The following is a 23,830-nucleotide window of genomic DNA, read 5'->3' as shown; positions in this document are numbered from 1 at the left end:
GCATTTCCAACTAACTCATTCTCACTTTTTTGGTATGAAACTTTCTCTTCCTGATTTTTACTACTCTTATTTATAGTATTGCATTTCTTTAAGCATCTCTTCCTGAAGAGCTAGTGTTCTCTGTTACTATGAAACTTGTTTCATGGTAAGCTTTTCATCTTTCACATTAAAAGTAACTATTTTAACTAATGAGATTAGATCTTCACACATATTGCCTCCCTTAAGGTTGCAGTTACATGCTTAAGTTAATTCTGTAGTGTTGCCAAGTCTCTGTCATTTAAGAAAAGCTTAAGGCAAGTATTACAAGTTTCTCATTTCAGCCAATTTGCTGGTTGTATTTAATTGACGATTTATCAATTGGAGAGAAAATAAAACTTTTGTAAAAAGGATCACTGACAGATTAAAACCCCTGAGGCATATTAGATGGGTTTTATAGGAAACCAAAACCGAAGTGTTGGATGTGAAACTGACTTAACAGCTCAGGACTTTATAAAGATCTGTCTTTGGAAGAGTTAAGGCCGGCTGTCTGGACAGGAATTTTGGAGGGTGGGTAGTTGGTTTGTATTTTAAATATGCTATTTGAAAGCCTCAAGAGAGCCTGGAACAGCAGAGATGGATTCAGTGTGCGCTGTATGAGTCTCAGCTGTTGGAAAGGGGTTATGCAGACCAACTATGGGCACTGTATCACCTAATAGCTCCTGGGGAGGAAATCTGGAACAGTTGTTTGCAGTAATGCTCCCCCATGCCCAGAAGGTACAGGAGATACTTCTACACGAGTGTTGGATGAGTCCGTTCACGGGTTATTTGAAGAGGTAAAGCAGGTCAGTTTGCCAAGGCTGGGCATTCATGGAATGAACAGCTAGGCACATCTCCAGCTGACTTTGAAAAGCAGTTATGATGTTTATCAGTATCTCCTGGACAAGGTTTTTTGGGGAAAAAAAGTTGTAGACAAGAACGATGACTTAATTCAGAGGTTTTTTCAATGCATGGGTGTTTTTGGTGGTAGCAGTTAACCATGAAAATAAAGACTTTTAAAAAAACCTGAAACTCCAGGTAGTGACAAAAGTAACCTTCCTTACATGTACTATAACCTGTTCAATTATGAAAATAGCTTTAAAATTCCAGATTCTTTGTTCCTTGTTATTCTGATTTTTTTGCATTTCTCTTAACTTGGGTAATGAAGACTGCATACTGGTAATATTCAGTCCTCTATTATAACACAATTTTCCAGTGTGGAAAAAAGACTCTTCCTCTTATTTCCTGTGCAGTTTCATAGAATGATGGGTGCATCTGCTTTGTTTGGAGAGGACACTTACAGCACTTTAACTTAGCCCAGTTTGGGTTTTTTTAAGATATGCATATTTCTAAATCTTCTGGGCTTTGTTCAGTGTGGGTTGTTTTCTTCCCCCCCCCCCCTTATTATCACTGGGGATACCTTTTCCTGGGTTGTCTTTCATATAATTTCCTTTTCTCCTTTTGCAGCCTCTGTATGTTCTTCTCAGTGCTGTATTTTCTACTTCCTCTTTCCATGCTGCTGTGCCTTGCAGCTTTAGTGAACAAGCTTCTGTCTTCAGCTGTTTCTTTTTATCTCTTCCAGGTATGCTTTCAGTCCTGAGCACTTGCATGAGGGGGCTCAGAGATTCCTTCAGAAGTTAAATGGCCCCAAGAAGAGAAAAATTTGGCCTTAAGCCTTAAGCCAACTCCAATCTTTCTTAAGTCCAGGAACAGTGGCCAACGTGCCTTCCCTTGCATCCTTCTCCTCTGGCTGTCAGTCACTGCTGGTCTTTGCTGGAACTGAAGTTTCCATGGCTGCTGGTCTCTGAGCATCCTCTAGCTTGTGGGAGGTAACTCACTGGTTGTTACTTTATGTGTGTAACACAGCTTCATATCCCTAAGAAGTGGTGTAATTTGCTCAGACTTAGCAGAGCTCTAAGGGGTACAAAGACTGCTTCACTCCTGTGTTATTCCATCACCTACTCTTCCACTGTCTTCCTGGCCTGCTCTCACACTTGGGATTTGTAACTACTGTTGCTGCTGCCTCTTTGGGATTTGGAGCTGTTTGCTCTGGAATGGTCAGCGTGGTGAGGAGAGCTGCGGCAATGAGGGAGAGGGGATGCTGTGTGAGAGAGCAAATACTATGTCTGGGTCCTAAACAGGCTTCTGTGGCACTGTGTTTCTTACTCTGTATCTTGCAGATGCAAGTGTGATAGCTGCACTTTCTGCAATCTGTTAAAGCTACCAGCGTAGCAATAGTGGTGAAAGCATGGTAGAATGAGTGTGACGCGCATGTGAAAGATTAAGGCATTTATCCAGCGACTTGCTGCGAGTTATCTTCGTGCCTGTTGTCACCTGTACTAGTGGAGTTTGGGAGGGTACAGCTACCTGCGTTGTGACCTCACTGGAAACTAAGCTGTGGCCATATGCTTTCAGTTCTCATCTCAAGCAGCTTCTGTTCTGTAGCTGTTTCAGTGGCTACTGACAGCACTTTGAAGCAGTAATACTGTGAAATCAAGCCAGGTTGCGAATGGAAATGGTCTAAGAGAGGAGTGTTCCTTTGGCTCCTGCGGTCTGACATCCTGTAAGCACCAGTGCGTGGAACTATCTATCAGGGCATGGGGAAAGAGTTGTATAATTTTTTGCATTCTCTTCACACTTTACATGATTTTCAGTGTATCCTCAAGTATGAGAATTTCTTGCCTACATTTCTACCTGAAAAACATAGTTGCAAGGGATGTTTAATGCAGGAGTAATTAAAATTAAAATTATCTGTTGCTCTCCTAACATTTTGTTGGATTTTGTGCTTTTTATACCACTATACTGAACTGTACACCGGGCCTTGTAATCACTTAACGCTGTGCTCAACTTGAGCAGATGAGCAATGCCCCTTAAGTTTTACAGGTAAAGGGAAGCACATGCATGAGCATGCTTCAAAACCTATTGAAATTTAGTCCAAACTTAGCTATGATACACAAAAACCTCAAACCAGCATTACTGAAGGTCATGCTGACATCCCTATCAAATGAGCAAAAACTTCCAGTTATACTCTGAAAACTTGTTTTTAAAAGCTGTGTTGTATGTATCCTGTAACAATTACACTTGCTTTACAAGGGCAGCGAGCTGCACGTCCGTCCTCAGCCTTCCTTCAGACCGAGCCTTGGCCGTGAAGGTCAAACGGGACACCTCAGCCCCCTTCATCCTTACAGGTAGGCGCCGCTTTCGCCTTGCCAGCCTGACAGCGAGTTCAGCTCCGGCCCTGAGCTGATCGCGATACGGGGAACTTCTTGCGCTTGCTGTGGAGCTCCTTTGTTTTTCATGGGAGCCTCAAGGACGCCTGCAGCCCCCAGGCAGGGCTGGCGGACGATACGGCTTTCGGCTTCGCGGCTCTGCTGTGGTCACCCGCGCTTTGCCTACTCAAACAGACCCAAATCGGGGCTCTGAGGGCGCCCGGGTGGTACGACCCAGAGCCGGCTGGGACAAGAGCCGGGTCCCGCAGCGAAGTGTGGGCGTCGTCTCCCGAGGGAGGCCCGGCGGGGCCACGCAGTAGTCTCCCCGGGGCGAGACTCCTTCCCCCCCGCCGTGGAGCCACCCTGCCAACCCCCGGCGGCGGCTGAGGCAGGGGGCGTCTCAGGCTGCTGCCAACTTTCTCCTCAGCGCCGGCCCGACTCCGCCCCACCGCGCGCGCGGCCGCACCTCTGGGGGGGCGGGGGAGCCGGGCCTCAGCGCCTGCGCGGGGGTCCGCATGGCTCTATAAACACGGCGGGCGGGGGCGCGCGCCGCGGCCGGGCGGGCTCTGAGGGGCGGCGGGGCTGGGTTGGGCTGGGCCGGGCCGGGCGCCGCCGCAGTAGGGCGCGCCGGCGGCGTGGGCCCGCCCTCCGGCCGTCCTCCCCTCCCTCCCACCGCCGGCAAAGGAGGCCGGGCCGGCCGGGCCCACGTGCGCGGCGCCCGGGAGCCGGCAGAGCGGGGCCACCATGTGTTTCCGTGAGCGAGCCGGCGGCCGGGGCAGCGCCTGAGCGTCCCCCGCCCGCGATGCTGCGGGGCGGCGCGGGGCTCTACGCGACGCGGCCGCCACCCGTCCCCTCGCCACCTCCTCCTCCATGAGCACCTCGGCGGCGGCCCCCCTCAGGCTGATGCCCGGCGGGCACCCGGAGCAGGCGGCCGCCGCGCCGCCCGCGGGGCTCATCTGCGCTCCCGCCGCGGGCCCGGCGCCCGACCGGGGCAGCCCCGCCGCCAAGGTGTCCGGCGGCCCGGCGCCCTCCGCCGCCCCGCAACCGCCGCCGCGCCTGGCGGCCGCCCCCCTGGGAACCCTGGTGGCGCGGGTGCCCGCCCTCGGGGGCCCGCGGCCGGTGGCGCCCAAGGGGCCGCCCACGGCCACCCTCCAGTTACCTGCCAACTTCCAGCTGCCCCCAGGTGAGTGGGCGGCCGGGCCGCTCCAGCTTCGGGCTGGGTCCCGTGTCGCGACTTAGCTGGCACGTCGCGCTCCCTCGTGCCTGGGAGCGGGTCGGGAGGACGGGGTGGCAGCCGGGCGTCCCCGGGAGCCGGCCGCTCGGCCCTTGGGGTGGGGGACGAGCCGTGGCCAAGGACGGACGGGGCGGCGGGGGGGAACAGCGGCGGCCGCTACGGGAGGGGTGTGCCGAAAGTTTGGGGCGAGTTGCTTTTCTGCCCCAAAGCTATGGGAATCGGGGTGTTTGTCTGTCTCGCAGGGCACTGGAAACGTAAATGGGTGAAGTCATTTAGCACTTGGGATGCTTATAGCATATCTGGAGGATGGATCTGGAAGTCTCTGGATTAAGGCAACTTTGCTGGATAGCACGAGGAGCAAGAGGAGTAACCAAAAACTCAGTGGCCAAGTTCCCGTAATTTGTGACTTGAAAAAGACTAACTGAGGCTTTCGTGGAATTTGGATGAACGAGTAACACAGGGAAGCGTGAACATGGGTTGGCGACTGCAAAGTAACTCCCACTTGCAATGCGAATCATACTGCTCCTGCTCCCCTCCAAACAAGCTGTTCTGGAGGAATTGTTTTCGCTATTACAACCAGGCCGATGTGAACCGTAACCGAAACAAAATATTACCCTGCATAAGGAGTGTCATGTTGAAATTTCATTACGTGTTGCTCTTCGAAACACTTTTTGCTATAAAGCATACGTGGGAAAGGAAGAGTTTAGAGAGGTACCACGCTTATGGATGTATTTCCTATAGCAGCAAAGAAAATATTAATGTAGGAATTGCGTAGTGCTGATAAAGATGGCTTAATACTTTGGATAGCAGCAGAGGGTTAGCCAGGGCTCCTACCTGCGCTTTCTCACAAGAGGAAGAAGGCATTGTTGGTTCCAAACTTCCCGCTCTTCCCTGTCAGGCTGTATTTAAATGCTTTTTAAAAAAAGGTGGTTTTGCTTCCACTGGTCTTGGTATTGCTATGTTGACATTCCAAAATATGTAGTCACTTTATTGCTGTTGTTGCTATAATTATTTTCTGCCAGGACAGTTCCTTTGTTGGAGCATCTGTTCTGATTACTTTCAGGTAGGATGTTGCCTAAAAGGATGACTGGGTTTACATTAATTCCTGTGCTGCTGGGGCATATTTACATTTTTTCTTTTTTTCTTTCTTTCCTCTTTTTTTTTCCCCCCATGTCTTTATCAAAGGCATGCACCTCTCAAGGACATACATAATGCTAATGTAATTTTTAAAAAAATACTGTCTTTAATCAGTAGTTTCACTATGGATTTCCCAGCACTCACATGATGCTGTAATGTCTAGGTAGTCAGTAGTCAAGGATGAGTCTAAATCCTTGACAACTTTCTTCTGAAATGAACAATGATAGAAATATATTGGTTTTTTTGCAGTAGAGCTCCCAGATCTTCTGGTTTTCTATCTAGTATTTTGGCTTTCTGGAATGTGTTGGCATTCAGTTAAACATCTTGCTGTGGTGGTGAATGCTCATGCGAGTTACCTGTAGCTTGGGAACTATAAGTTAGCAAAACTTTTGGTTTTCCTAGTACCCTGGGCTTGATTACATCAAGGAATACTGCTGAATGTCATCTGACTTGTATGGTGGCTGTATGCAGGTGTAACAAAAATAGTGTTACCCTTCAGTTGCATCAGCTTGTTTTCCTTGCTCCTGGGGCAAGAAACAAAGCAAGCAGATTTTGTATTGGAAGTTCAGAAGTGCTGGTACTCTGTACAGCATAGTAAATTAAAAATAACAGTATGGAGTTTAATGCTCCAGAAGGAGCACAGCAGTTGTTGGATTTCAAATGGATCAATGTTTCAGGGAAGCTCCTCTAAATAATTGTCCTAAGGAAGATTTAAAAATGCATTCTGGCTTGAGTGTTAGTATTCTACCTCTGTCTTCTATGTAGATTCAATTATTAATGAATAATAAAATCATTCACAAACTTAAATGCAAAATGAATACCATTAAGCTACAAGTGTTAGTATACTTAGAAAAGACCCTGGAAGAAACCACCAAATTCTTAAGTTCAAAAAGTTTGTATTTCAAAATCTATCCATGCAGGATAAATAAAGCACAGAAGGGAGGATGCACTTGGCTTTAAAATCATGGCATTTAACCTGTGGCACCTGTTAAGGAAAATGCATAAGGAAAGCATCCTCCCCTGAGTTTCAGAGGGAGGTATTTGAGCTGGCTTGTTCTGAGGAAGGCTGGACAGCACTGCCCTTAGTGGCCATCCTCAAGTACTCGTCAGCTGCTTGTGGCCCAGAGCAGACATTGTTTGGCCCAGAGCTTCAATAGGGCTGCCCTCCGGGGAAGGAAGGGTACCCGGGGAGCTGCGGTTGTCCCCATGGCTTGTAGGGTGGTGGAGGTTCATGGAAGTCATGGATTTAGGCTGTTCTTTCTATTCCATCTCTACCTTCCCTCCCTCTTGCCCAGAATAAAGCCTGGCAGTGGGAAAAGTAGTGGCTGATGACCAGGTATGACTTCACCTCTCTAAGCACAGATTGTCCTTCTGCCAAGTACCACTTTACCTGGTTGCCTAGGGAAGATCACTGAGCTTCGCAAGTTCTCCAGGTCTTGCAGGACTCAGACTTGCTCATGAGTAACAAGGGTTTTTCATCACCTTTCTACGTTTTCCTCTACAAAATGCCAATTTTTGGCTGAGTAGCCAGCTGTTAGACCAGTGCAGGTACTCAAGGTCTTCCTCCTTCACCCTCAGGGTATCTGCTGTACTAGCAGTCAGGAGATGTGAGTCTGCCCCGGCTTATGGCCGGCCACCACTGGGGGTTTTAGCAGACAGTGGGGCTCCAGCTGGGCACTGTGTCCTTTATATACCTTCAGCTGGACAGATTCTGCCTTGGCATTGGACTTGGTTGTGGCATTTTGACCTTACGTACCATCAACTTTTAGACTGAATGCTTGGGCTATGCCTTCCTAAACGAAGGGAATTTGTATGATCTACCAAAGAGACCTTTCCTCAATTGCCCTTGTGTTGTCAAGAACACGTTTGCATCATTGCAGAAGGCTTTGCATGTAGCAAACAAGTCTGTGGGACTCGCAGAGAGCAGAGCAGCATGGCGAGGGCAGTACTGCCTCAGTCCTGAGCTCTGCTGGTCGTGTGGCCTGTGCTGCTGCTCAAAAAACTGCAAATGTCTTGTGTCACGGACCATCTGCTTAACAAGAAATTGTGTCCTTGGGGGGGGGACGATACACACAGAAGGAGGGGTTAGCTTGAGCTTAATGTTGGGGGGTGGGCTGTGCTATTAACAGGAGGAACTAGTTAAAGGCTTGGGAAGGGGAAGGAGTGACAAGGTTTTCATAGGCCATAACAAAAGTCTGTAGCTCACCTTAGTGTCTTTGGGCCCCACACTGCTTTGGAGAAATGGGGGATAGAAAAGAAGCATAAAAATAGCAAGTAAAGTGTTGTTTCTTGGTTTTCTTTCTCCTTTACTTTTCTTGCACTTAGTTTTCTCTCTTCTGTGTCCTTGTGGCTTTTATGCTATCCTTGCCCCTGGAATGCTCATTACAGGCAGGTGTTGAAAGGACAATTAGCAGGTGTATCTGCTTCTCTTGTGGAGGGACAAAAAAAATTACAGAACTCGACTGGATGCTAGGGATCCTCTGTTGTTACCTTAGGATCTGCTTACAGCAGGAAGCTGTTCAAAAAGCTTGCCTGATGCCACTGCTTCTGGTTACGGGGCTGTGGCAGCAGCTGCCCCTGGTGTTTGTCTTTCTGTTATTGCTAACACCAGTGGGCCCGAACAAGTACGGTGTCAGCAAAGCGAAGTTGCCCTGGCTCTGCCTTAATTTGTAGTAGTAACCTGGTGCAAGGCATGGCCACCGCATGCCTTTGCATCCGACTTGGAGGGGAATGGCAGCAGGCACAGGTTCTTGGTTTCTGTTTGTAGCTCAGCTGTATTCGCTTGGATGTTTTGGCTTGTCCCTGGCAGGTTTTGTGCTGCCTACAGCTTATCTAGGCTGATAGTAGGCAACTGTTCAGAAAGTACTGCCACTGTTTGTGGCAGGTGGCAAGGGACGAGCAGTCAGTGTGCGGACACCTGCGGGTAGGAGGGAGAGAGCTGATGGAGGTATCCCAAAACTGCTGTGGGGTGATATGGAGCCTGATCTTGTCAGGTTTCTCTTCGTTGGATATAGAAACTAAGGTAACCTGAAGAGGTATGGGCTGGTAAACATCAGGATGCTGCCTCTTTCTGCTTTTGAAGTTGGCCTAATACCTCTCAAGTACAGTACTCTGAATCTCCCTCGTCATGTTCTAGTTGTTATTTCTTGGTTGTAAGATCGTATGAGGAATTTGATATTTTCATATTTGCATCTGGTCCTTCACTTTGGCATAGGAGGAAGAGCTGATTTTAAAATACTACTTAGTTTATATTTTGTTTGGGTAGGAGGAGGCTATCCAAAGATTTCTTGTTTCAACAAGACAAAAACCCAAGAAACTCTCTTCAGAGTCTGCTATTTCTGGATGTTGATAATCTCATGAAGTCTGAGCATAATACTTGTGCTGTAGGATGATCAGTAGGGATTAAATAATACTTGGTTGCAACCTTTTGTATCCCAATAGTGTCCTCTCTTTAGCAGGTTTATCAGGATGGATTGTTTGCAAACTTCTCTCTTCACAATAGGTCAACTTTTTTCCTGAGGAGGAGTGAGCAAAGCTTTGGTGGACTTGCAGAGCTAAGTCAAACTTAAAAAATAGTTAGTAAATGCCTTCTGCTGTAGAAATTCAGTAGAAATTTCAGCTGCACTATAGGACTTAGTTTTGCTTTTAGGACTGAATGTGTCTAGCAAAACAATGCCTTCATATCATTAAATGCACAGCCCTGTAGGAATTATGATTTAAACTTTGGCAGAAGATATAAAGCTAACTTCTAGATTTATGATTTTCACAAAAAAACCCCAGATGCATTCTGAATACTGAAGCACTGAAATATGATGCTCAGTAAAACTAATGTTAAATGCTGTTCAGATTTTACAATCGATTGGAGGGTATTGCAAAGAATTGCAACTACAGATTGGTGAATAGTAAACATGTTTTAATCCTTAGAAGAGAGAGAATATAAGCCTGACTTCTGTTGCTTTTGCAGTATCTAAAGGACCGTCCTGCAGTAAAAATAGCATCATCCACACACAAGTGACAGCTGGAAGAAATACTAATTATATTTCAGTATTCTTTTCCCAAAGATAATGATAAAGTAGGTAAGCTCATGAGTTATCTTGAGTAGTTTGCAACACCAGATTATTTTTTTTTTAAGTTGTCTTGGAGAACCAAGTATATGTCATGCCATGTGGTAGAAATCTGTGCTGTGCTTAGTGGACAGGATTGTGTGTTACAGTTCTATATGCCAGTTTTGCTGTAAGTTGCAAAGCTTCTGATAACTATCAAAGATGAATAATTAGTACTGCCCTAACCACTTAGACAAAAACCCAAAGGCAAATACTTTTTTTGGAATTCTTTCTGCATGAAGCTACTTCTCTGAAAACTATGATAACTTCAGAAGCAAAATGTGTGTAATTTGCAAAGTGGAAAAGATTGCAATAGATGTTTCTAAGTCGCTTGCTGTTCAAACTGTCACCATTGAGGTCTGTTCTGCCATCTGGGTCACCTTTAGAACAAAGTCCCCTAATGGATCTTTTCCACCACTGTCTTGAGCAAATAGTTTCTGATCACAACTGAAGCAGGGTAAAAATGGCAGCAGATGGAAGATCCTTGTCGCTAATGAGCAAATCTAGGGTCTGTTAAGGCTGGAGAGCTCGTGAAGCTCAGTAATCTTACTGTGGTGATTTGGTGAACTAAGAACAGTCAGATGTTGTGATGGCACTTGGTTTTCTTAGCTCGTGTTTGCAGACCTAGCACACACTTCCAGTTTGGTGGAGGCAGAGGAGATGATGGCTTTGTTAGTACTGGCTGCTCCTAGAAGTTGCCTGGGAAATCAAAGTTCCTTGTGTGGATGTCCAAGCTAGATTAACAAGTGGGTGAAATAGCGTGCCCTGGTTGGCTGTATTACTGGGCAGTCTGCTTGGAGCAGCTGATGGTGTGTGTTGAAGGGGTAAGTGTATTCAGAACATCTTTACATATGGCTTACATACTAGCCACTTGACCAATATCACACAATTTTGGTGACAGTTTCCACAGTACCTGTGTAGACAGAAGTTAATGCTTTCATGAAGGTTTTGCTGTCTTCTACAAGAATTTTTGTTTGCTCCATCCCACTTAAAGCAAGGTAGTAATCAGTGTTAAAATTCAGTGTTAAGACCTTGTTTGTCCTTCTGAAATGAGTGAAAATCCATCCAACAGAGGGGTGAATACGTACTGTTAGAGGAAATTAAGTGGAATTGAACCTTCTGCTGGTCCCCATGTGAGCACCAAGGAAAAAAGTGTCTCATTTCAAAATGAATCTGGATGAATTGAGTTGATTCTCCTCTTATTTAAAGGATACAGAAATTTAAAGGGATCTTGTCCTTTATTAGAACTCTACCAAGACACCAGTAATGTTTTTAGGATCTCTTGGTTTAAAATTAATATTTATAGTTCAACAGTCTGTAAGTTTCAGATTTCTCTGTAACAGCTTAATAGCTAACGGTGTTCTAGAAATGGTAAGTGCAGAGTATTGGCATACCTTCTGGTCCTTATAAAGCTATGCTCTGTATATATATGGCTGTAATGTGCTGAGCATCTAATTTGATATGTAAAGAATTTGACTCCAGTGAATACTAGGAGTACACAGCAAAACTAGAAGAGGGTGTGGTGTATAGATTCATTCACTGCCTTTTTCAGTGCAGTAGGAATTGTCTTGAAGGAAAGGAAGTGTCACTTTGGCTCCTTTGAGTTACTATTTCACTGCCATCAGCTGAGTCCTCTGCAAATACTTGAAGCTCCGTCAGGAGGTAACTTGGGTCCTAGAGAACTCTTAAGTCAGATCATCTTACCTGTAGACAATCCTGGAACTGTCTGATTACTCGTAGAGGAAAGCAACCAAGCCTCAAGTAGCAAAGTTGCAAACCACAAAGATGAGATGGGGAAATGCTGATGGGAAATGATCCCAGCTGCTGAAAGACATGGCCCAAGGACAAGAGCTAGATGTTCTCACAATATCAAATAAGACTCTGCCTTGTGGAACGCAGCAGGAATCCCATATGCCTACCCACAATAAAAAAAACTCTTGGGATTCAAGTGTAATAAATAAACTTTGGATTCGAATAGAAACAGTAGTGCCATCTTGGAACTATGCCCAGAAGACATCTATGACCTGTCAGTTATTTACAGCCCCTCCAAGAATCAATGCAATGTCCAGATTTTCTTTAGATGGTTGGTATGGACATCTGTTGTTTGCTATAAATAAAAGGTATACTACCTTGCAACTGGGACAGTTATATTTTTGCACAAGAGTTCTACTAGAACTGTGAAATTGCGTGGATATAAATGTATTCTCAAGTAATGAAGCTCAACTGTGCGTGCAGTCGAGGAGAACTCATAGCTCTAAAACATGGGCCTGTATTCTGTGAAAAGGCATCAGCGCTATGGGAGCCCAGTTGCTAGTTTGTTAAATAGAGATATCCATCTGGGCACCAAAATGCATTCATGAGCAGCTAGCCTCCAACAGCTTGGATGAGACTTACTGATTAAGCAGTGTGTGAAACTTGGCTTCAGGTTTTTGCATTTTTAGCACTTTGTGTCTAGTTCCTGGAGGAAGGGAGGGAGAGAGTACGTTGTTTAGACTCTGCAGAAAGATGCATGGAGTCCATTATTCGAGACTATTTGAAACAATAGATTATCAGACTCTGCTCCACCCTGCCTAGAAGAGATGTCTTCATCCCTTTCCTGGCTCCCTGTGCTTGAAAAGGCTGTGCCTATACTCAGGAGCTGGTGCCCACTGTTAGCATAGAACCTTGCTAGAGAAAGGTTGGAGTTCGTGGAGGCAGCAGACTTCACTGGGGTTGTATGCCCCTTGAGATGTTCAGTGTGACAGAGTTGTGGGTGCATGGTGGTTTAAAAAGCAGCTCACAGCAACCCTGGCAATCTGGGAAACAGTAATGCTAGTGAAACAGTGCTATCAACTGGACAGTCTGCAAGTAGGGCTGGTCCCTGGCTTTGAAAAGGTGATGAGATGTGGTCAGACATCTGAGGCTAGTGCAACCTTAAAAGCTGTAGGCCAGAGTCTACAAGAATCTGCAGTGTGATGTTTGTACAGTTGGTAAAGATGCAATCAACTAAAGAACTTACGGGTATAACATTGCATTGTATTTTATTCAGCCTGTCTGTGTTCTGTTGTAGCATGAAAGTGTATTGGGATTATGCCCTTTGAACTTTTCTCCTGACCTGGAAATTAATGAATTCCATATCTATGGGCAAAACAAGGTGTCTTTCATTGGAATTCAAAATCAGGCATCTCATTGTGACACTACAGTATCTACATGCTAGTCGTGATCCTGAGCTATTGCTACAAAGACCTGTTAGTATAGAAACTTCCCTGGAGCAGAGGGAAAGGGTGCAGAAGGTGATTGCTGAGATACGTAATTATTTGGTTAGTGAAATGACATGTGAATGGAATGGCTTGGTTGAAGGCTTGGGTATGTGGTGAGTGATTCTGGCTGCTGTCATAACAGTGTTAATCATGGGTTGATCATTGCTGAATTCCTCTTGCATCAACTAAAATTGACCTCCAAAGGTTGCAATTATTTGTCGTACAGAGTGAAATGCTTTGTGGATGTAGTGTACAAGCTGAACAACTCGATCCACACGGTGTAGGTGAGCCCTCTACCCTGCTTATCTTGGGAAATCTAAGAGCAATCGGAGACGTTTTCCCAAGAAAAGCCCCAAACAGGCAATGTCTGTGGTTTCCTAGAAGATCAGTTGTCCGAAGTCAATTCTATTTGATTTAAGAATAGAAGTTAGAGCTCATCTTTGGGAACCTGTGGTGAGGTAACCTCAGATGGCAGCCAAATTTTCATTGTAGCTTCATTCCTAAGACTGAGAAGCACAGCTAGATGTTGCCTCCAGATTGGGCCGTCATCTTTGTTTCTTCATCTTCAGTACAGAAATCTGCAGTAGACATCTAGGAAAACTGAAATACCAAGTAAGGGTCATGGGAAATAAGTAGTTCTCCAGCATGTGGTACAGTCCATACTTCATCTGAAAACATACAGCCCCAACACGTTAGAAGGGTTATTATGTAAGTCAAATCAGTTCAGTATCAGACTTACATGTCATGTCTTTCACAGCATTTCATTAATGCTTTCTGCCTCTTTAGCAGTCTTTTACGGCCAGTCTACAACATAATACACCTTGATATGATCACTACGTAAACAGTCGATGTCTCTAATAATGTTTTGGGTCTGTCTTATTCAGTCCTGTAATGTGTTTTTGTAACTTTTAAGTGGCCTATTCTGTGGGGCTCAATAAATGGGATTGAAGAAGAAAAAAATGTGTATTTTTTAAAGGATCCCTTTAGAGAGAAAAACTATTTTCAAAGCTGTTGCACGGATTAGTAGTATTTGGCCCTTTATTTTCTGAATTTCAAGTCTTCCTAAATAGTCGGGCTCAGAAACTTAAAACCAATATTCCTTTCTAGTTGCCATTCAGTTTCCTACTGAAACATTCCCTTTAAAACTTGGTCTTACCTTGTAACTGCCTTAAAAGCTATCCCTTTGTTTTGAGTAGTTCAGTGAAAGAATGAGATTTGTTTAGGAACAGAGAGCACTGAAAGATCACTGTTTTTTAAAAACATTTTTGTTGTTAAACTGTTCACTTACTGACTTGGGACCTGAAAGTCTCCTTTAGCCCTGTATTTGTAATGGGTGTTAAAGTGAGCTTTACTAAGGTTGGCAAGGTACCCTGATGCAGGAACCCCTTGATTTGAAATAAGCTCAACTTACCCTTCTTTCAAAGCAGCTTTTGTAACTTGTGTTCTCTTATATGAGTTTGGTCTAATGCAGCTGGTTCTTGCTTGTATTTTGTTTTAGGAGCAGATTTCACTTCCTCATGTTGCTCCCCAGCCAGCAGTTCCGAAGAGCTGTTGTGTTGGAAACCATGTAATCGAAGTGGTGGCTTAACTTGACAGCTTCAGCTTCACGTATAGGGCATATGGTGTATCTCCACTGAAGAATACCTACTGGCTGGTTCATCTCAGGAAATTCCTTCTGGATGTTCCCCTTCAGAAATGGCCTCAGGCTTGTCTTATGTGGTAGAAATGTAATGGTGGAAGTTGCCCTTATGGTGGGATGCTTTTAGCATATGTTGGTGTTCAGTGCTGCTGGATGAAACCCTGAGCATTGGTTGGCAGCACAGCTTTATGTTAACAACAGTGTGGTTTCCTCAACACTATTCCCCGAAATACAGTGAAGCCCATGCAGGTGGCCTTACATACAGTGGTATGAACAGATCTCTTCCGTGATCCCACAGCATCTTGTGCATGTTTCTGGTGAGTTTTTGGTTCTCTGTGTGTAGTTACAATGAAGAGGTATCTGTAAGGTGCTGCTCCTGTTAATCTGTGTTTCTTCATTCCTGGATTGGATGCTCAACACTGCTACAGCTTAGAAAATTTGAAGTACATTATAACCAAGTTCAGAAAAAGCTGGATTTCCTTGGCTGGTGGTGCTGGGACAGCAAAAATTTACAGTGGAGGTATCTCAGGTTTGAGCAGCAAATGGAATTTTAATAGAAGGCCTCTGGTTTTCCATGGCATGCACTGCTGGTATGCCTGGGTACAGGCTGTTCTGGGTGGTGGCTGCCTGAGCTTTGCAGGAGTGATGCCGGGCATTCTTTCTGTACTCATGGTTCCTGGACACCCTGTTCCAGGAGAAGGCAAGTCACTGGGGAGGAAGGGTATAGATCTCAGTGAGACCCCTTCAAGGTAAGAAGCTATAGCGTAGCTCCTTCTGTGTAGCTTTGGAGGAAGCTGACCTGGATTTCTTTTGTCAGTTCCTTCCCCCCCCAGCCTTTCTGCAGAATCGCAGCTGAAGGAAGGTGTGCAGGGAACAAAGGGCTGAAATAGCTGATTTTATTTTAACTGCCTTCTCTGGCTGGCAAGAAAAATAAATAACTTTCTAAAGGATGTTTTTTGGCAGGACAGGCAGAATATCTAGAGACAGAAGTCTCAAGTCATTGTAAAAAGGGCTGTTGTTAATCTGCAAGAGACACCCGAGTCCTCCAGCAAAGCGTGCAAGAACTGATCCCTGCTGGTAACTAGTCACTTAGGTTTTCTGTTTGTGATCTGAAAATAGGAACAGCCCTGTAGCCCCAAAGGGTTTGTGCCTTACTATCAAAGTGCACGAGTGGTGAGGAAGTCTTTCCTGTTCTCTGAAACAACTTCAGTAAAACTATCAAACTGTCTATCCTGTAAACGGTGCTTTCTTGGAAGTGCTGCCTGAAAGAGGGCACCTTTGGCATTGTGAAGGTGCCTCATTGCTGTTCACTAACTACGGTTGGTGCTGATATTTTGGTCAGAGATTGCAGATACCTTTTCTGTTTTTAAATGCTGTGCTGAGTGGTGTTAGCTGAAACTTTACTCCCCCCCGCCGCATTGTCCTGTGGAATTGCGATGACTGCGAGACCTGATCTGTTTTCACATTTAGTTTGGCAAAAATTGCCTTCTAGTGAATGTGAAAACAGCTCTTGATAAGAAATATTATCCCCCCCCCGCCCAAGTGAAGAATGTGGATTCTTGCGCTTGTCTTCATTTCTGATGGTAACATCTTGGTAGCTGCATGAGTCTGTTTATGTGATCTTTCTGTTGAGAACCTCAAGGTTACCATCCCCTGCTGTTCCCTCATTTCACACTGGTGCAGCTGTACGTGGTGTATGAGACTTCAGGCATTGGTTTTGAGTGCCGTGGAACCTTTTCTTCTGGCAGAAGACACCTCTCGTGTCTCCTCTTGGAACCTGTTGGGTTGTTGCTTTTATTTCAAGGCAGAAAGGGAGCAGCAAAAGATTAGGGGTATTTTTAAGTTGTGAAAAGTAAATAAGTAAATTGTGGCTACCAGAAGTGAAAAATAAATGCCTTTCTCAACAGCTTTCAAACTGTTTCAGGCAATCCACCTGTCAGTTTACTGTCACTTTGCGACATTAGGTTGTAACTGCCCAGAACAGTGTGTTTCATGCTTGAAGTGATGTCTTGTAACTCTTCACTATACGGATCTGTAGCTATGACAATCGTTTAAAATTTGCCTTCAGCTTTATTTGTGCTAGCATCAGGCATTTACAGTATTAAGCCTGCAAAACCAGTAGTTAGTAGATTACCGTAATACTGATTTTGGAGTTCTAATTTTGCTAGCTGTCGTGAAAGGGTACTGCCATGAAAAAGCTACCACCATATTAAAAATTCTGCAAAATTGAACAAATATAAGGAAACTAATGTTTGTTCCAAGTGGAACAGGTTCTTGCCATAACTTATATGGAAGTAAACAGCAAACATCTTAATTGTATGCTACAATCAAGGCTATGGCCACTGGAGTGGCTTCAGGTAACTTCTTCTGTGGATGCTCTCAACAAGAATAAGCCTAAAGTTACTTTATGCTGTTTTGATGAAGTAGGGATATCCTTGTGTTGACTAATCCTGTTACTAGGAGGAAAGTTGATTCAAGTTTCAGGTTACAGCACTGTTGGGGATCATTGCAGTCATGGTCAAATGTAAAGGGGCTACTTGGACTTGTTAATATTTGTGGTGGTTGTTTTTTGTTTACCTTTTTTTTTTTTTTAGGTGTTTATGAATTTGGGTATGAATGGTATTGAATTTGCATAAACTTGTTAGCTGTGTTGCTCTTCAGTTAATTTCCTGTCAAGTGGAGCCTGCTGGAAACTCCCCATTCAGGTGACTGGAGGATGGGATACTCTTCAGGCAGGGCCTCCCTCTCTGGCAAATGCTAACTGAAACTTCAGAACAGTAGTGCCAAAAAAACCCAACCCTGTAACTGAGTTGACTGGTAATGATGCTGTTTCTGGTATGCAGTATGATTCAGAGAAGTAGAAATTATGCTTCTGACAGTTTGGCTTAGAAAACAAATGTAACGAGTAATGACAAAATATCCAAATACATGAAAACAAAAACCACTTAATGCATTCCAAATCTCTAAAGGAATTAAATGATAAATTTATATGTGCCTTCTCAAAGAGTAGAGCTAGCAATGACTTTTTTAAGCGAGCTTAGAAAAGCAAAGCCTAAAACATCCAGTAGCAATGCATCTGCCATCCTGAATGTAGACCTAAAGCAGAGAGAAGTGTTATTGCTATGAAAATGTGTGGTATCATCAGCTTTCTCTCTTCCCCTAGAATCTCCATAAGCATGTGATGTGAACAAGGAAAAAAATCGCCCTTTTTTGACTGATGATAAATTGTATGCTCTGAATCACTGTCTAAATAAGATGGCATGAAAAAAAAAATCAGAAATCTGATATGTTTTCTGTGATTCTGGGTATTCATTGATTAAATTAAAAGATCCATCTGTACCTAAATATAATTATAGTTAAGACTTCAGTGGAGGAGGAGAAAGTTGAGTTGTCAGATGGAGTAACAGTATTTTTCTGAATAAGCAACTGTCTTGCGCATCTGCCCTCTAGTAAAGGCTGCTTGCAGAAGGAGGGAATCACTCTAGATGCTACTCTTGCAGTCTCAGTTTGTGTGTGCTATGTAAATGGCAATATGTTGACGTTACAGGTTTTATACCAAGTTTTGTGTTGTCTTGCAATATCCTCTTATGCTTTTAGATGTGGAGGATGAAAAGCTGTTTTTAAGCATGTGGTTATAGCTTGATTTTTTTTCTTCTTAAACAAAATCCAACTCATGGAGCTTGTGGCTTTTCCTGTTGTATTCATTTAAACTCAGAGAGAAGCAGTGTTTTAGGCTGTATCGTACAGCAATATTTTGACAGCTTTCAGACTAACTAGGTAGTAAAAAGACTGTTCCATTGATGCGGGCTTGTTTTATACTGGGAAAGATTATAAGTGTGCATAGAAGATCTGGGATTCTTCAGATATTGGATGACTTGCAAGAAAGTTTAATCCTCCCAAAATGTTGAGGTATACTCTTATTTATGTATCTGGCATTCTCCTGTACCTTCCCCCTTTTTATGCGAAAAGCCTTTGTGAAGTGAGGTAGTTTTACTGGTGGACTCTGCAGCAGCTGCTATTGAAGGTAAAGGAGGTGAGGCATCGGCAAAGATAAGGTGCTCTGTAGCTCCCTTGAAGGATCGGAATCAATTCAGGCCAGGGATCCAGCTTGCATTTTGTATTTGTGACCCTGATGAGACGTCTGGAATTTCCAGAGCCTAGCCCTTAGGGGCCTGGGGAAGAGGATGAAGCATTGGTAGCTGAATAGTTTCCAAATGCAGGGAAGATGGGACTGTGCTGTGGCATCTGCCTGATTCTCCTTAGGGGGATTTTCATTTGAAAGCTTTAGTAAAAATACTCATTGTTTGTTAACTGTTTGTTTGTCGTTATAGCTGATGGGGTATGAGAAAGGTGATAGGAGTTGAATGGTGCTGGGCTGACATAGCTGTAGGTTTGAGAGGAAAACAAAAAAGCAAGGAAACAAGGCAGAAGAGTTTTGTTTTGGTGTCCCCCCCATTGGATTCTCTTTATTTGACTGTAAGCTGCTGTGATTAAAACCACACATTTTAATGCTTTTGGACACACCCTTGACAGAGGGACAGCTTCAAATGTCTGAGTGGCTTTGGCTTTCATTGGAGACCACTGCCCTCTGACCAAGAGGGATGGTCTTGATATAGGTAGGTCAACTGGTATCAATCAGGCTTCAGTTCCCATTGCAGGTTTTCTTTAAGCCATATCTTCACCTGTAAGAACATGCCTAAATGTTCAGAAAGTGAAAATGTATAGAAGCAACCAAGTCTGATAGTGGTAATGAATTTTGCAGGTTGAAGAACTGCCGTTAAAGTAATCACAGATTATCAGGGGGAGGTGTGCCTGTCTTTTTAATGTCCAAAATATCTTTTTGACTCAGATGGTGTACTGCTTTGCAGTTCGAGTCTTGTATACATGTAGTGTTTCGATGTAGCTGTCTAGTTAAGTTTTTCTCTTGACTTTAGGAATTATTTTCTGTCATAAAATGCAGAGTAAAGCTGATGTACGCTTAGCTTTTACATTTCTTGGCAGCTGTTCCTTGGAGTAAGAAACTAAATATTACATTATCTTATCAGCGTGGTCTAGTTATTTCTTCCACAGAAGCACAGGAAAGCCATATCGCTTAATTTCTAACAGTCTGGATGTTTTTCTCCAACAGGAACTGTTCTTATCAGAAGCAGTAATGGCCAACTAATGCTAGTATCTCAACAAGCAATAGCACGAGCACAGAGTCAGCCACAAAATAACACAAGCGTGAGACCATCTGCACCGACCAGCACACCTGCAATCAGAATATGTGCTGTACAGGTAACTTCTCTCATAGCTTTAATTTGTTGTAGCTGTATGTTATGTAGTTATAACAGAGTTTGTAAATAACTTATGGAGGGTTAAATAAGCATTTGAATGCTTTCCGAACAGCATGATGGTGTTTGGACATAAACATCACTATGTGCTTTGCTTTCTGAGTTTGAAAAAGCTGCTAGCTGTTACATATGGTATAGTTCAAATTAAGGCATTCCTCTCTGCTGGTGATGATGGTGATGTAAAGCGTTTTAAGGAAAAAAAACCCAAAACAACCCCAAGCCAGCAGACCTACCTAAATGGTTACTGCTAGTAACTGCAACCTTGTGATCCTCTGGTGGGATACTTCTCTGAAGCTGAGGACCTTTCCCATGTCCCCTGGAGGTTCCTCCTTCCCTGAGGTCTGCTGGCTTTTTCTTCCATCTCTTGTAACGTAGTCAGCACACAAGAGTAAGAGCGGGTACGAAGAAAGTAGCCATCTGCATAGGTCTTGCCACCATGCTCATCCTTTAACTGTTTTGTTCTGATTAGGCATTGCATCTAAATGTCTCTGAATCTGTTCTTGAGTATTAAACTGATAGACACATAGCTGCTTTGAACAGTGTTTAAACCGTATGGGCTATGTGAATGATGACTGTATTGTTACTGTGAGAGTGGGTGTCTTATATCGGACAAGAGCAGGTATTAACTTCAGTGACTGTTTTGTTATTGGCTTGTCTGACAACTGTTCTCTGCACGTTTGTGTTTGATTTGTTTTGTTTTTAAGAACTCTGGCACCCAGTTGCTAAAAAAAGTAGCAGCTACTCCTGTGAAACCATTATCTCAAACAACAAATGCTGTGGCTTCTACTGTTCAGCCACCTGCTGTAATACAGGTAGGTGGCAAGCTTTATAGTGCGGTGGGATAACAATAAGTGACACAGAGAAGTGAAGAAAATATGGATGCATTCTTGTTATTTCTAACTCTAATGTGGTTTTCACTGAGCTGGTAACTTTTGTCCTCGTGATAAATTCTTTCCTGAATGTCTCTTTTTAAACGCATAATTTAATTATGCTTCTAGTGTGTGTCAGCTCATCTTCTCTCACTACAGGGGAAAGCGCATGAACAATGGATAAAATAAATAGTTCAGAGAGCTATTTCCAGTGGTTTTGTACCCCATGACACAACTCCTTCAAGCTCTAGCTGATGCTTTTCTGGGAATGGAGACTTCCTAATGCTCTCTCCTGTTCAGATTCCCTGATTCCTTGGGGGGGGGAAAAAGTATACCTGGAATGTTGTTGAGGGGAAGATGAGCTGTCTGCACTAGTCAAGCTCTTTTTTCAGGTCTACATTTTTTTTCCCCCTCATTAAAAGCTGAAGGAAGGTCATAGCTGAAGACGTCTGTTATCTAATTGAATTTGGAAGACAGGTTCCACAGATATGACTGTAAATAGACAGTGGTTGGAAATGCCTTGTTATTTTTAGGTAGTGTTTCTGTCTTATTTCTTAGGTCTTACTTCTTTTTTTCCAGAGAAAAATATTGTAGGACTTTTCTGAAGAGGCTCTTGGTACCTGTAGAGTATGAGACTTCTAGATACAATTCTTCTTCTGTTCTTGAGGACCACAGTTCTGGATGAGCACATGTGATGAAAATAAAACCACTCCTTTCTACAGCTGAAATATTCTGTTCTTCTCATAACCTGGAAGAGAAATTGGGAAGAAGTCTGGCTTGTACATACCTTTTCTTTTGTGAACAAGAGCTTGAAGGAGACTGGGCTGTAGCGGTTGACTGAGCACTCAGTAAATGATCAGGATCAGTCATTCAAAAAACCTCACTGGATGTATGTTCTTGACCTTGAGGGTATTTGAAGGATTGGGGGATATGTTCGCTGACAGTGGTAACTAACAGTCTGACTTACAAATTCTTCCTCCTGTTGTTCTTCTCTATCTGAAACTGAAAACTGCTCACAGCTCTGATCTTTTTTCTCTTCCTTCTCACTACAGATGGATAATGTTGGGGTTGAAGGGGGAAAACCTAGAGGCTTCTCTTAATATGTTTTCTATTTTGCTTAGAATGGAAACAACTTACCCTTTGTGTCTAAGTACAGTAAGGAGTATTCCTTACCCACTTTTATTTTTGAATACTAGCTTGCAAACCAAGTGCTTGTGATCTTTGCACAGAGATCTTTAGGTTATAAAAGCAGTAGTCATCTACTATACTACCCTTGCACTGTGGAGAAGAGATGAAGGTAAAGATTTCTTCCATCTGATGGATGATGCTGCCTGCATCCTTGCGCTCTCATGTGGATAAACACTGAGACTTACCACTTTTTCTTTTTAAACTTACGTCTGCCTTTTGACTTGGTTCTTCTGTACTTACTTAGTTCAGTTTTGATATAATCAATTTAACTTGTGTTCTTCTGAGATATTTAAGGAGGTAGACATGGAGTATCTTTGTAAGCCATATTTTTTTTTCTGTTGTAGAAACTTGAACCCTTCTAACAAGCCATAGGGCTGGATTTAAACAGCAGGCACAATGACTCTGGGGGAAAAATAGTGCCATTCTGTTTGGCGTGACTTCCTTGGAGCCACTCTGTTTTGCAGAGGATTGCAAAGCCCTCTGTACAGCAAAGAGTAAATAGGTGCAATATGGATACATCTTGCCATCACAGGGCCACTTCACTCCTCGCCCTGGGGCAGAGAAGACTGCTGACAAGGGAGTCTGTGCATAAGGTTGCAGGAACTGTCTGGGAAAAGAAAGGAAGAGTCTTTGGTTCTGATTTCCTTAGCAGCAGTTCATTTATCAGTTGTAAAAAAACTTGCTATTAGTCTTGACAGTTTTTTTGAGGCCACAGGAGAGGAGTGTTGGTGTGGAAGTATGATGTCATCACAAAAAGTGGGAGACAGCGGGGAAGAAATAATCTTTGGCTTGGCTATGTAACTCCTATCCTGTGCTAAGTACAACTCAGAACACTGCTATCTGCAAAACTCTAGTTACTGTCTCCAGGATTATTCTCCTCATCTATGAAAATATTTCCATTTTGACATTCCTGAATGTTTAAGCTCTGAGGTTAGACAAAATACCTGCACATTTTTATTTTTTTACCTTCTTTCCAGATGGGGTAACGAAGCTGCAAAGTATCTAATTAGCATCATGCTGGGGCACTCTCATTTAGATGCAGAGCACTTCTTCTTTTGAAATGACTTCAAAATATGCAGGATTAATGCCATTTTTTATGGCGACTGTTTCTGCGTTGCTTGAAGTGAGAATGAGAATTGTCAGTAGTGAAAAAGGTTGAGGGCAGATGACAGAAGTTAATTCCCATATATTCATCTTCTTGGGAAAAGGGTCCAGCAGACTTCCTGTTGTTCCCTCCCTCAGCTGATAAAATGCCGTTCTGGTCTTGATATGTAAACACGCTGGAATTTGCAAGAGATCAGCTCCCCGAACCTCATGTTTTCAGCTTTTAAAAGCCCAGGGCATTGCAGCTTGACAGATCTGTACTCTGTCCCCTTCCGTCTTCCTCCCATCCATCTGTTTCTGGGATTCTCGTGCCCAGTTTGCCTCCCTGTGGTCTTAGAGCTGTTGAGCCTCATCCTTGGAAGAGGCAGTGGTGGTGGCAAAGATCCTGCCAAGAGCTATTAAAGTGTTACCAACAGTGGGAGCCTAAGCTGGAAAGCTTTCTGGTAGCTGCCTGCTTCTTTCATGTCAAGCCAGCAGCAGCTTGGGTGGTGGGGGGACCCACCCAGGGAAAAAAAAAAAAAATTATAAATAAATGACAAAAGTACCAGTGTTTTGCTTTAGCTTTAAATGTTTGTTCATTAATTTTCCCTATCCCGAAAGACTTAAAAGCCCTTTGATATTCTACATGATGCCTGTCCAACTCTGACGAGTTTTTGTTTTATCCATGGTAGGGCAAGTTGGGCTCTAGTGCTACTGTGTTATCATTAATGCAATTAGCAAGTATTGATTCGTGATTGCTGGACTAAACTTTGGTGTTTAA

At 43.7% G+C, this 23,830-nt stretch overlaps 1 protein-coding gene across 1 annotated transcript in view; it reads left to right on the top strand.

Moving 5' to 3' along the window:
* The first annotated feature begins 3,917 nt into the window (after positions 1–3,917).
* The window catches only part of TAF4B (TATA-box binding protein associated factor 4b), a 72,896-nt gene continuing 52,983 nt past the window's right edge, over positions 3,918–23,830 (top strand). Inside the window, exons 1-3 of the mRNA XM_054816334.1 lie at positions 3,918–4,407; positions 19,705–19,853; positions 20,614–20,721. Coding sequence (XP_054672309.1) covers positions 4,095–4,407; positions 19,705–19,853; positions 20,614–20,721 — 570 coding nt within the window. The 5' untranslated portion in view covers positions 3,918–4,094. The remainder of the gene's footprint in view (positions 4,408–19,704; positions 19,854–20,613; positions 20,722–23,830) is intronic.

This window comes from Grus americana, chromosome 2 (assembly GCF_028858705.1).
Source record: "Grus americana isolate bGruAme1 chromosome 2, bGruAme1.mat, whole genome shotgun sequence".
Lineage (NCBI taxonomy): Eukaryota > Metazoa > Chordata > Aves > Gruiformes > Gruidae > Grus > Grus americana.
This window is presented reverse-complemented; position numbering and strand designations above follow the sequence as displayed.